Raw genomic sequence first — 14,807 nt, forward strand, 5'->3', positions numbered from 1 at the left:
AACTGAAACAGACTTGCAGTGAGGCAGGAAATGAAAAAAGAACAGTTTATTTAACAGTGCTGATGATACGATGTGGTGGAGACCAGGAGGTGAAGACACTCGATGACGGGTTAGACACATATACGTGGTCTATTAGATAATAAACCGACCCTTTTATTTATTTATTTTTTTAACTATATGGATTTGAATGACGTGCGATTACACCAATCGTGCTTGAACCCTCGTGCGCATGCGTGAGTTTTTTCACGCGTGTCGGTGACATCATTTCCCTGTGGGCAGGCCTTGAGTGAGATGTGGTCCCGCCCTCTCGGCTGAATTCCTTTGTTTCACACGCTACTCCAGACGACGCGTGTTGCTTTATCAAAATTTTTTCTGGACCTGTGAGGAATATCCGAGTGGACACTATTTGAGAAATGAAGCTGGTTTTCGGTGAAAAGTTTAACGACTGATGAGAAATTATGGGGTGTTTCTGTCGCTGTAAGGACTTCCCACGGAGCGGGACGTCCTGCAGCGCTTCCAGGCGCCGTCGTCGGCCTGTTTCGACCTGAAAACATCCTAATTTAAGGCTTAATTCACCCAGGACATCGTGAGAGAACAGAGAAGATTCAGAAGAGGCCGGCATGAGGACTTTATGCGGACATTCCACTGTTTAAGGACATTTTTTAATGAAAGACGTACGCGCAAATTCGCCGTGTCGTTTCTGTGACGACTCGGCGAATCTGTGTGCGCCGCGACAGGAAAAACACCTCCGTGTTGAAAACCATTTGTAGAATTCAGGTGGCTTTTGATGGCTTTCAACAAGTGAGTAACTGAGAAATTGTTTAACAGCTTGGGCATGTTCCAACTTGCCCGTTAAGGTTTCCAACGGAGGTGTTTTTCCTGTCGCGACCCCCTGTGGTCAGGTCCGACCCGACATGCGACTCTGCACGTTCTTTCATTACAAAATGTCCGTTAACAATGGAATGTACGAATAAACTCCTTATGCCGACTTCTTCTGAAAGTTCTCTGTTCTCTGACGACTTACTGGGTCAACAGAGCCTGAAATGTGGAAGTTTTCAACTTGAAACGGTGAGACACTGCCGCCTTGAAGCGCAGATCGCCATCAGGCGCCGTGGGCCGTCCTTACGGCGACACTACCAGACCAAAATCTCTCATCAGCCGTTAAAATTTTTACCGAAAACCAGCTGAATTTATTGAATGGTGTCCACTCAGTTGTGCCTTACAGTTTTGAAAAAATTTTGATCAAACAAAGCAACAGTCTCTGAGCCATTCCTAAACAATGAAAAAAATCAATGAGAGGGTGGATGACTCCTCACTCAAAGACTGCCCACAGGCGAATGACATAACCGACAGGTGTGAAAAAACTCTTGCATGCCCACGAGGGTTCAAGCATGTCTGATGTAATCACACGTGATTCAAATCCATATGGTTTTTGAAAAAAATAATAAGGTCGGATACTTTTCTAATAGACCTCGTATATATAAATATAAATATATTTATATATGTAAACATGTGAACAAAGTACAGCTTAAAAAGTGTCTGTAAACATAGAACAACAGGATTAAACTTAAGGCCAGTATCAGCACACAGAAAACTGAAAGATCGAGCGGCGTCTTCCTGTTCAGTTCAGACTTCAGGAGGACGGAGCTGATTAATGCAGTTCAGCCGCAACCACCAGTGTTGATGATGATCAGCTCCACTGTCAGAGAAAGAAGGAGGGTGGGGGAAAACAAAAAAGGAGCCACCTCCTCCTCCTCCTTGTGCTCATCCTTCTCGTGCTCCTCCTCCTCCTCATGCTCCTCCTCCTCATGCTCCTCCTCCTCCTTGTGCTCCTCCTCCTCCTCATGCTGCTCCTCCTCCTCATGCTCCTCATGCTCCTCCTCCTCATCGTGCTCCTCCTCTTCCTCATGCCCCTCCTCCTCCTCATGCTCCTCCTCCTCCTCATTGTGCTCCTCCTCCTCCTTGTGCTCCTCCTCCTCCTTGTGCTGCTCCTCCTCCTCGTGCTCCTCCTCCTCCTCCTCATGCTTCTCCTCCTCCTCCTTGTGCTCCTCCTCCTCCTCATGCTCCTCCTCCTCCTTGTGCTGCTCCTCCTCCTCGTGCTCCTCATGCTCCTCCTCCTCATCGTGCTCCTCCTCTTCCTCATGCCCCTCCTCCTCATGCTCCTCCTCCTCCTATATTTGTGCTCCTCCTCCTCCTTGTGCTGCTCCCCCTCCTCGTGCTCCTCCTCCTCCTCCTCCTTGTGGTCCTCCTCCTCCTTGTGCTGCTCCTCCTCCTCATTGTGCTCCTCCTCCTCATTGTGCTCCTCCTCATGCTCCTCCTCCTCCTCATCGTGCTCCTCCTCCTCCTCATGCTCCTCCTCCTCCTCCTTGTTGCTCTCAGGGCTTCTCAGTTAACAGAGATTTTCTGTGTGTGTGTGTGTGTGTGTGTGTGTGTGTGTGTGTGTGTGTGTGTGTGTGTGGAGGACAGCGCTGTAACAGGTTCTGTGTGTCAGTGGGAGCTCGTCTCTCGGCGGGGCTGTTGTATTTTTCCTTTAACAGGCTGTGAGCGGAGCTGCTGCGTTTCTTCCCATCAGATTATGATTTTCACTGCAGCTGCATCAAAATGATCACAGTCATCACTGTAAAGTCAAGTCATCATGACACAAAGCCACACTTACGTAAACTTTGGTGTTAATCTGCTATTCATGGAAAAATGTTTAGGGTTTCGACCTTAACGTGTCGCTGTGGCTTTTGGACATGTTAGAGGCGATAACAGTGCGTTACTTTGTATGTTGAATGCGTTATTGACGCGGCTGAATCACGTCTACGGTCCCAGCAGGAGGATCAGCCTGGATTTGGTTCCGCATGGACATCCTCCGTGGTTCCAGCAGGAAGCGCTTGTTGTCGATAGCTGGTGAAAGGCGTCGATGTGTTTAGAATGAGGTTGAATGTTTGCACTGCAGCCGTCTGCAGACCGTGAATGAAGGTGAACCTTCGAGCTGCGAGCGCCTGATGGTGAAACCTGAAGATCTCACAGGTTCCTCAGAGGATGAAGAGCAGGTCTCAGACCTCAGCCTGGATCCAACCTGCTGCAGCTCCCAGTCAGCATCCGAGCCACACGCTAGCATAAACCGACGGTAGGATGGCATGTCTCCCGCGTGGCTTCTCTTCTTTTTGATTGTGGGCTTATTGAGGGAACTCTGTTTGGAGGTCAAAGCGGCAATTTTTACTGATCGATCGGTGATGTGCTGAATATCAGCTTGTGCGTTCTGCTGTCGACGTTGAATATCTGGTGTGTGATCCTGACTAGAATGTGTCACTTTGTGATGCGACGCATTCACAGGAACATCTTAAGTGTGTTGAGATTGTGTGACTTCTTTGCTGTGAAGGACAGACGCCGCCGCTCCTCCTCACTCTCTCTGATGTTTGCTCGTCGCACGCGGCCACGCGGAGAACAACCGAGGCCTCGGCGCTCAGGTGTGGAACAGGCTGAGTGTGTGAAGTGACGCTCGGCTGTTCCTCAGAACCCTGCAGTAATTAACCGTGTGATTCGCTCAGCGACACGCTGACGAGCCGAGCTGCTGCCACCTGCTGACTCACTGGGTCACGACTTCAAATGTTTGTCTGCACACATCAGCGTGTCGGACAAAACGTTAGCAACACAGTCCCGCGCCCTCGGCGTGCAGACTCAACGGGCCGACTGGCCGCGTCGTCGCCGTAAAGCACATCTGAGTGTCGCTGCTCTTACCCTGTTTGTGCTCCTTTCAGAGTTCAAACGTGTTGAACTTTGACCTTGCTGTCTTTTATGTGTGCAGCCGGTGACCGAGGGAAGCCAGAGCAGTCTCACACGCACTTTTTTTTCGCACTCCCATCACGAAAGGAATCCCACTTTCATGATGTTTCTTATTTTATTTTATTTTACTGTTATAACAATGACCGACCCCCCCCACGTGACCCCACATTTTGATGGCAGCACGAACCGATAGATTAATGTACTTTTGCGGTGTGTTTGGGTTGGGAACCCTGACCCAGAATCAGGTGGGTTGCTGATTATGGATTTCTCGTGAACATCTTTAGAGTGACAACACAGCGACTTTTACAGGCATATTTTAAAAGATTTCTTTTGTTTAAAAGACACATGACTTAAAATGCCCTCATAAAACCTCCTGACCTCTCAATCAGGTCGCACTTTTCACATAAATACACAAATTCTTGATTGTTCCTGCTCAGAGACTGTAAACCAGGGACACATCCAGACAGAAAGATACGAGACAGTCCCATCCTGAGTGCTTTTAAAAATGAGATTAAAAATTGCTCGAAAAAACAATGAAACCTGTCAACACAGGTGAGATGTCTTGTACATAATCTCTAATTTAATGTAATTATTGTTTGTTGTTGTGTGTCTGAGAACTACAGGTGGAAAGTAGCTTTTAGCTAAATCTGGCATATTTACACTAAGGCATGAAAATGTACAAAGTGTTCATTAATGTGCAAAGTCCTCATCAAATAAACAATAAAGAAAAAGAAAAAAGAAAGAGGGGCCGTGTCCTCAACAGCACCCCTTGATTAAAGGTCCACTTTTGAAGACATTTTTCAAACTACGTACTACTACTTACGATAACAATAATAATATCTAACTGGGCCTACGTTTTACTGTAGTTCTGGACTAATTTTAATTGATGAGTCACGTAAGAATAAGTTTAGTTAATTTAACGTTTCTGCACAGTGGGATGTAGTCAATATCTTTTTTGTCAATATCTAGTCAATATGTAGATTTTTACTTTTTTTACTGTAATGTCTAAGCTCAGCATTACTGGGTCTGTTTGGGGTTCCAGCTTTAAAATCAGGCCCGTTAGGATGAGGGAAGCCAAAAACATAAAAATGATTAGGGCGGTTGTGGTTAGTAATCGCATCAAACAAACATGTAGGTTGTGAAATATACATATCAGGTATGGCCCCACCTCCCACGCGCTGTGGGGGAGGTGGGGTAAAACTGAGGGGTCGTCCACTTCATGTTGAGGACCAGGTCCAAACCTGAGACGGCCTGAAACATCCCTTCTCTCTGTGGGGGTGACCCTCTCCCTCTGCTATCGAGAGACAGAGACACCTGCTGGAGTTCAAAGGGTCAGATGGAAATCTGGAAACAGTAACCTTATATGTATCAGAGGTCAGAGTTTGAGTGCATGACCCCTGTATGACCATGCAGGGGTCATACAGAGGTCATACAGACAACAGGGGTAACAAGGTTATACAGACATCAACAGGGGTCATACAGAGGTCATACAGGGTTATAAGGCATCAACGGGGGTCATACAGAGGTCATACAGGGGTCATACAGAGGGCCAAGACAGAAACAGGAGATCTGCAGCTGCAATGTAACAAAATCATTTTGAAAAGAAGAAATCAGACTTTAATCTTAGCAAACTGATATCAACACAGGTCATGGGGGTCAGGGGTCATACCTGAGTTGATGTTTCCGTGACGACTTCTGCAGCCCTCACACAAAGGGTGTGTGTGTATGTGTTAGGTTTTATCACGCCATGAAGGATGCTGAGCGGTGAGTGTTTTGGTCATGTTAACCACGGGGAGCCGTGTGGCGCTCTGTGACATGTTTTTAGCATGTTGTGGCAAGTAGCACTCAACCGGGGGGGGTTGTTGTTAGTGTGAAGCAGGACATGGATCTGGTTTGCCAAAAGGGGCGAGCAGGAGATGTGTTCAGGGTCTGAGCACTTTCTCTTTGATTCAGATCGATTTCAGTCATGATGGATGCTGAGTTTTTGTGTTTTTTGCTAAATCAGGACATGATGTTGTGTGACACTGAACCTCAAACCTCCTCACTGCCTGCTCTCTGAAGCACAACCTCAGCATTAGTCATCCAGACGCACTGTTTACCTTCCAAACTGATGTGTAGTTCCAACAGGTTTGTGTGTCTACTCTTATTGTGCGGATTGATTTCTTTTTTCTAGATGATGTCATAAAGACTGCCTGACTTTGAGTTTCCATGTTGACGTCTCATCAGGACAAAATGCTTCTCAGGCGTGTTGCTCGTTGTCACGTCACTGTGTGCTACTGCACCTTATGTTCCATACAAACTCTGTCAACTACAACATGTATCACTCAAACTCTGACCTTTGACCTCTGTGCTCTAGAGAATGTAGGGCGGTTAGTCACCCCCGCCAAGAAGCTGGAGGACACCATCCGGCTCGCCGAGCTCGTCATCGAAGTTCTTCAGCAGAATGAGGAGCATCATGCTGAGGTCAGTAGACATGCGCGCACACACACACACACACACACACACACACACACACACACACACACACACACACACACACACACACACACACATATGCAAGCATCTTGTATGTTACGTTAAAAATTTGAGAAGTGACAAACATTTTGGCCATGTCCTGTAATTCTATGTGTTAAAGTACATTGGGGCATGAAAGGTTGGGACCATGCGCTGGTGCCACCCTGCTCCGTATCTATAACGATCACTCCATCCCACTGTCGCCAAAATAACCATCTGTCTGCTGGAGCCAGGTGACATCTGGGCATGTCCTTGACCTTCTCCGGCCACCGCAAATGATACTCCATCTGTGAGTGTCCTGACCTGACCGCTCGATTGACACAAAGTCATCCAGCGGTGCCCAGGGTTCCTCTGAGGAGACCTGGCACCAAATTCTAAATTGTCTCCAGGTTTCAGTGTGATGCAGATTTTAGATGATACATGAGAAATCCACCGCTGTGAACAGACTCCCCACTGCCCCCTGCAAGAGAGGAGGCAGCCTGAGTTGATGCATTGATGCGCTAACACTTGATTCTGCCAGTCGCGGTACATCACATTCTCTCTTCACTGAGATTTTCAGATTCCACCGGCAGCGTTTCACAATCGGAACGTTTGTGTTCATCTTTTAAGTGTTCACTTTGACCATAGCTGAGTAGATGAGATCTTTCGATAGTTTGTCTTTTTTTATATGTTTGTCTTTGTTTCACTCACTGGAGTCCAAGGGCATTTCCTGAGTTTTATCATACCTTCAGTAGTTCTCCTTTTAAACCATGTGTATATAGTACAGTGTTAATGTGTTGCATATCAAAATGTTCAGAACATTCTCAGTTTTCTGAATGCAAAACACATAATATTTGTCTGGAACAGTGTATAAAATATACAACCCCTGCAAAAATTATGGAATCACCGGCCTTGGAGGATGTTCATTCAGTTGTTTAATTTTGTAGAAAAAAAGCAGATCACAGACATGACACAAAACTAAAGTAATTTCAAATGGCAACTTTCTGGCTTTAAGAAACACTATAAGAAATCAAGAAAAAAAGATTGTGGCAGTCAGTAACGGTTACTTTTTTAGACCAAGCAGAGGAAAAAAATATGGACTCACTCAATTCTGAGGAATAAATTATGGAATCACCCTGTAAATTTTCATCCCCAAAACTAACACCTGCATCAAATCACATCTGCTTGTTAGTCTGCATCTTAAAATAGTGATCACACCTTGGAGAGCTGTTGCACCAAGTGGACTGACATGAATCATGGCTCCAACACGAGAGATGTCAATTGAAACAAAGGAGAGGATTATCAAACTCTTAAAATCAATCAATCAATCAATCAATTTTTTATATAGCGCCAAATCACAACAAACAGTTGCCCCAAGGCGCTTTATATTGTAAGGCAAGGTCATACAATAATTATGTAAAACCTCAACGGTCAAAACGACCCCCTGTGAGCAAGCACTTGGCTACAGTGGGAAAAGAGGGTAAATCATCACGCAATGTTGCAAAAGATGTTGGTTGTTCACAGTCAGCTGTGTCTAAACTCTGGACCAAATACAAACAACATGGGAAGGTTGTTAAAGGCAAACATACTGGTAGACCAAGGAAGACATCAAAGCGTCAAGACAGAAACCTTAAAGCAATATGTCTCAAAAATCGACAATGCACAGCAAAACAAATGAGGAACGAATGGGAGGAAACTGGAGTCAACGTCTGTGACCGAACTGTAAGAAACCGCCTAAAGGAAATGGGATTTACATACAGAAAAGCTAAACGAAAGCCATCATTAACACCTAAACAGAAAAAAACAAGGTTACAATGGGCTAAAGAAAAGCAATCATGGACTGTGGATGACTGGATGAAAGTCATTCAGTGATGAATCTCGAATCTGCATTGGGCAAGGTGATGATGCTGGAACTTTTGTTTGGTGCCTTTCCAATGAGATTTATAAAGATGACTGCCTGAAGAGAACATGTAAATTTCCACAGTCATTGATGATATGGGGCTGCATGTCAGGTAAAGGCACTGGGGAGATGGCTGTCATTACATCATCAATAAATGCACAAGTTTACGTTGATATTTTGGACAATTGAAAGGATGTTTGGGGATGATGAAATCATTTTTCAAGAAGATAATGCATCTTGCCATAGAGCAAAAACTGCGAAAACATTCCTTGCAAAAAGACACATAGGGTCAATTTCATGGCATAGGGTCAGTGTCAACCAGCAGATGTGATTTGATGCAGGTGTTAGTTTTGGGGATGGAAATTTACAGGGTGATTCCATAATTTATTCCCCAGAATTGAGTGAGTCCATATTTGTTTCCTCTGCTTGGTCTAAAAAAGTAACTGTTACTGACTGCCACAATCTTTTTTTCTTGATTTCTTATAGTGTTTCTTAAAGCCAGAAAGTTGCCATTTGAAATGACTTTAGTTTTGTGTCATGTCTGTGATCTGCTTTTTTTCTACAAAATTAAACAACAGAATGAACATCCTCTGAGGCTGGTGATTCCATAATTTTTGCCAGGGGTTGTAGAATTTGGCTTGACTTTTGGCGATGAACTGTTTTGATGCTAGGAATGGGTGTACCAAAGTCTTCAGGTCACAAAAGTAGTGAAAAGCCGTGGTCACAACCCCTATTGAATGAACCAAATCCGTACGTAGGCAGTACGGATTTGGAGGCCGACAGACTTGCATGCACAACGCAGCTTCTCACTTGAACTTGGACTTTATTTCCAAACGTCAGCAACACACACTCCACAGCTTCAGTCTGATAACTAGTTGTAACTTTTCGAGGCAAGTAAACACTCGTACAACTGACTGCTGCAGGCTGGACATGCTCATGCATCGCCGACGCCGAAAAACACCTGCCGCTCCGGTCCCGCTCATAAAAAAGAAAAGCGACACCCCCAACACACACACACACACACTGCATTAATGTCATCTCTCTTTATCGTTACACTCCTAGAGACGTGCGAATATTGGCTGTTTCTTATCTCACCGTACGTTTTCACAAAAACGCAGTGGCCGTGGCATCCGCAGAAAACATACGGCGAAAAAAAACGCACGGTGGGTTGTGACCAGGGCTTAATACATGAAAAAAATTCAATCAACATAAAAATAAATTTAAAATATATGTGATGTGCAGTTCAGCAACGCCACCCACTTGCAACTTTAAGGCAGAGACCTGGTAGAATTCGAAAGAGCATATTTGTGAAATAAAATCACTCATCGCTTCCAGCTGGATGTCTTGTGTGTTAAATAAATCCATAAATGTTTGAATAAAGTCCTTCAGTGATGAAAACTGGGGCGACCATTTAAAAAAATGTCCAGTTGCTCTGATGAGAAAACTAAGGAATGCTCCACCAGTCTTGGAAAAATAATTCACCTGTGTGTTTTTATGTGATGTTTTCTGTGTAAGACTACTCACTCACTCATCTTCAACCGCTTAGTCCAATTAAGAGTCGCGGGGGGCTGGAGCCTATCCCAGCAGTCATAGAGCGCGAGGTGGGGTACACCCAGGACAGGACACCAGTCTGTCACAGGGCCACAAACAGACAAACAAACACATTCACACTCACTCGCACACCTACAAAGAATTTAAAGATTCCAATCCACCTAACCCGCATGTCTTTGGATGTGGGAGGAAACTGGAGCACCTGGAGGAAACCCACGCAAACACGGGGAGAACATGCAAACTCCACACAGAAAGGCCACAGGCGGGAATTGATCCCATGACCTTTTCGCTGTGAGGCAACAGTGCTAACCACTAATCCACTGTGCTGCCCTCTTTGTAAGACTAAATAAAGATTAAAATAAGTGTTTTCAGATTGATGGGAGCATTGCTTTAGTTTCTATGAGCACAGGGAGAGACACACGTAACCATTCGACCTTCTCAGTCCGGCCTCTGGGATTGGCTGTGGGTCAAAGGTTAGCTGAGAAGTTGTACTTTCAGGAAGTGTGTGGATGAAGTCTGCATGACATTACAGCACTGATTTCTGAATTGAAATACGACAAAAGCTTGGGACTCCGACGAGGGAAGTCGCATCTCCTACACTCTCCCTTATCTCTGCTCTCTGCTTTAACCTTCAAGTCCCGACTTCACCAGACTGTGAATTCCTCAAATTATATTGAATTGTGGATCTGTGGACTACTATTGGATTAACCATGGAATTGATCACCTGGTCTCTGAACGCTATTGACACCATTTTTTCTACAAGAAGGTCAGGACCGGGGGATCGTACCTGCACAGATGGAACGTATCCTGCAGGCTATGTTCTCGACTCCTGGGGGTGTTGGCATATTGCATGCTTGGTGCCTTTCTCCGTTGAGGACGTCGAGGATTTATTCATTTTTGGTCTCATGGTAGCAGGGCTGGTACTTTTTGGCTTATGTGCTGCCCTGATCTACCGTAAAATTGGCAAGATGGAGGCATCAAGAACCACGGCCCCTCACTTGTCCATCATGATTAACGCGGTTGACAAGGCAGTACATTCTCAGACTGCGATGACTCTTGAACTCAGATGCAAATTGGATGACATCTTGGAGCAGATGCGTGCCTTGCAGTTGAAGCTGAAGATTTCAGAGGCTGGTGAATATTCTTAATTCATAATTGGGATTTGGTTGTGCAAGTGGAACTGTTGAAAGTGTTTTTCACTGCTGTAACCATAACACTACAGGTTTATCAAGTCTGAAGGTCAAACTGCCCGACTGTTTTTCCTCCAGAGGGATTTGTTTCAGCCTGGGAAATATTGGCTGTTTCTTATCTTACAAAGACAATAAACTGCTTTTCACAGGACTGAAGCATGCTCCATTCCCTCCCCCCACCCCCTCATCACCCATCAACACCCCACCTTTCCGGCACTGCTAACATCACTCCTTCCCCCTTCGGCGGGGGCGGTGCAGTTTTAGCTGCAAGCCCACGCCCCCCCCCCCCCCCAAGCTGACGGCGGCGCATCTCAGGGTTGCTGCGTGGCCTTCACCCACTTGTCTCAATTTGGATAACGGACTTCTTCAAACTTAGTGCACATAAACAATGTCAAATGTGTATGTGTTGCATTTAATTCTGATGTGTGCCATTATTACGGTAAACAAGTAATAATTGTGGACTAATTGCTGTCTGACTGGAGTGTAAATGTAATTTCTCCACTATGAGATCAATAAAGTATATCTGATCTAATCTAAAAGTAGACTTGGACGCACCGGCGCGTCCGTGGACCCTTGAGGTTAATATCGTTGTTTCCAGTGTGTATGACATCATGTTGATTTAATGAAGTGAAACGTGGCCTGTAGGGGGTCTTTGATTTTGAAACTTTGTGCCTGAATCGCGCCGTGGCGCTGCTGGTGGAATCACAGACTGCGATTAGAATGTTGCGATCAACTCTGGGTTCACAGTGACGCTCTCAGCGGGTCAGAAGTCAAAAACGTCTCTGGATCCATGCTGGATCAGGGGCTGGTTCCACGTCTCACTCCTCTGCAAAGCTTCCTGAAAATGGATCCAAATGTTTTTTTGTTTTGTTTTCCTTTTTTTCTAATCTTTGTGAAAAACAAAGACACATCATTTAGTTGTTTTTTTATCACTAACATTAAGCTGCATTATTCACTGATGTTCCACAGAAACTTGATGTTTTCTTCTCTGTTTTTATTTCACTCACGTGTTGTATTTCGGGGAAATGGTTGATCAGGGATCAGAGGTACGTGACTGACTGAATTTAATCGCCCACCTGAATCCTGTGCATGTTCTTAATAACCAGGCTGCTGCCATGATTATTGACAATAAGCTGTCTTCACCCACCTCATTAACATACAGTGAGATAACGAGGTGTAGCGTTGGAAGTTCCTGTTACAGTAAAAAAAAAAGTTTCCACATGCACCTTGGCTTCTCCTCTCTGACTACGGTTTCCTGTGTCCGTGAGGCGGAAACCCTTTCCCCTCCTACTTCCTGTCCACCAGAGCCATGGCAGTGGTACAGGCTCCACATGTCACTCTACTTCCTGTTCAGTGACATGTGAACAGCAGAACCAGCATTCCAGTCCAGGTCCAGTTTGATCTGCCCTACTGTGAGGACCTCTGTGGTTCTGGTGCTGGTTCTGGTCCATTGACTTTGCTAACCCGCTCTTTGTTGCTCTCATGAGATCGTGAGGTCTTATGTTTATAATTTGAGACGTCTACATTCATTACAATGATGATATTCAACAAAATTAAAGTTCCAATTTGACTTTAGAAATATCATTTTTCTTTTTTCAAACAAATGGCCATTTTTTTAGGATGGTGAGAGGATGTCATTGAAATTGGTGCTGTCACATCTTTCATACATCAGACTGAGCTGCACTGGAGCCACTAGCATCTAGTACCAGTTTTTGGCCCACAACAGTTGACTGTATTTGATGTTGATCAGTGGAATCTGAATTAACAGCGTATCTGTGTGGATCTCTCTGTCCTCAGACACGAGTGATGGAAGCCACCAAGACATCCATGACGGCTCTGAAGGAGTTCAATGATTGCAGAGACTTTAGTCTGGCGATTCACCTGTCACAGGTTGATGGTGGAGTGGAACACGGGAAGACTTCCAAAGCAGATGTGAAGTCTTGTGTAGAGTTTCTCACGTGGCTTCTGTCAAGCATTGTACGATTAAATTCCTTCCTTCCCACTGTCGCCAAGTGCTTGCTCACAGGTGGTCGTTTTGACCGTTGGGGTTTTTACGTAATTATTGTATGGCCTTGCCTTACAATATAAAGCGCCTTGGGGCAACTGTTTGTTGTGATTTGGCGCTATATAAATAAAATTGATTGATTGATTAAATGTCAGGTTTTTTTCCGTGTTTAAACTTTTTTCTTTCTTCCGGCTGCCTGAGGTCAACCACAGTGGATCTGACACAAATCTGCATCGGGATTGACACAAGTTTTACCCCAGATGCCCTTCTTGAAGCATTAGAGTTGTCCCTATAGAAATATGGTCCTGGACTCCTCAGCAAACTCCCAGCCAAGTACCAACCAATCAATACCAATGACAACCAGTCAGAACCACTCACTCACTCACTCACTCACTCACTCATCTTCAACCACTCACTCCAATTAGAGGTCATGAGGGGCTGGAGCCTATCCCAGCAGTCACAGGGTTCACCCTAGACAGGATGCCAGTCTGTCGCAGGGACACACACAGACAAACAAACACACTCACACCTACAGTCCATCTAACCTGCATGTCTTTGCACGTGGGAGGAAGCCGAAGCACCTGAAGGGAAACCCACACAAACACGGGGAGAACACACAAACTCCACACAGAAAGGCCACAGGTGGGAATCGATCCCATGACCTTTTTGCTGTGAGGCAACAGTGCTAACTGCTAATCCACTGTGGTGCCAAACAGAAATGAATCATAACTAATAATAATCAATCAGAAACCATCAGAACCAATAATATTTAATCATAATCAATCAGAACCAATCATATCTTATACTAAGCACGGTGGCTTAGCGGTTAGCCCTGGTGCCTCACAGCAAGAAGGTGGCAGGATCACTTCCTGTTCTTTCTGTGTGGAGTTTCTATGTTCTCCCCATGTCTGTGTGGGTTTCCTCCCACAATCAAAAACATGCTTAGTTAGGGTCTGCCCCTTCCTCTGCCCCTGAACAGCGCCTCCACATCTGGAGTTGGTCCCCGGGTGCCGGACTGTGGCTGCACACTGCCCCTAGTGGTTGGATTGTGTCTAACTGTCATGCTTAAATGCAGAGGACACATTTTGTTGCATGTATGTACAGTGACAATAAAGGCTCTGTTCTATTCTATTGTAATCATTCAGAAACAACTAATATAATAAATCAGAACCAATAATATTCAGTGATGATCAATCAGGACCAATCATAACTAATACAAACCAATCAGAAACAATAATCATAAACAGCCCTAACAATTAACAATCAATCAGAAACAATCAGACCCAATAACATTCAATCACAATCAATCATAGCCCAAGAATAACTAATATTATATAACGGCTGAGTGGATCCTTGTCATTTGATTGGTGCTTTGTATGTCACATGACATGGATTCATTTGCCCCATTTGTGTTGCACTGCATTTAGAGTGCACCTTGGTTCCATACATTTGGTACCATTGCACTCTGCACACACACATGCACGCACATACGCATGCACGCGCATACATACTCGCGCACACACATGCATGCGCGTGCACATCTGCTTGCACATGCACGTGTGCACGCACATGCACAAGTGCCCACACATGCGCGTGCATGCACATGCATGGGCACCCATACATGTGCATGCACGTACGCAATGCACACACACACACACATAAAACAAATCCACTGCGCTGTCTGGAGGCTGGTAGCAGGAAGAAAGAATGAAAAGCTGGACTCATTTCTGATGTGATTTTTTTTTTTTTTTTTTGCTACACTGAGGATGTACACAGTCTTTTTTTTTTTTTTTTTTTTTTTTTTTTGGTAGTACACACACACAAGTGCCGACCCAGTTGCGCGTGTGTGTGCGCGCTTGCGGAGGACAACGACTCTGATGAGACATGATTTGATTGA

General features: G+C 45.0%; 1 protein-coding gene across 1 annotated transcript in view; it reads left to right on the forward strand.

Annotated features, from left to right (window-relative positions):
• LOC117507690 (calcium-dependent secretion activator 1-like) overlaps positions 1-14,807 on the forward strand; it is a 547,099-nt gene that overhangs the window by 355,923 nt on the left and 176,369 nt on the right. Inside the window, 2 exon segments of the mRNA XM_034167504.1 lie at positions 6,128-6,234; positions 11,943-11,951. Of these exon segments, the coding sequence (XP_034023395.1) occupies positions 6,128-6,234; positions 11,943-11,951 (116 nt within the window).

Source organism: Thalassophryne amazonica, chromosome 3 (assembly GCF_902500255.1).
Source record: "Thalassophryne amazonica chromosome 3, fThaAma1.1, whole genome shotgun sequence".
Taxonomy (NCBI): Eukaryota; Metazoa; Chordata; class Actinopteri; order Batrachoidiformes; family Batrachoididae; genus Thalassophryne; species Thalassophryne amazonica.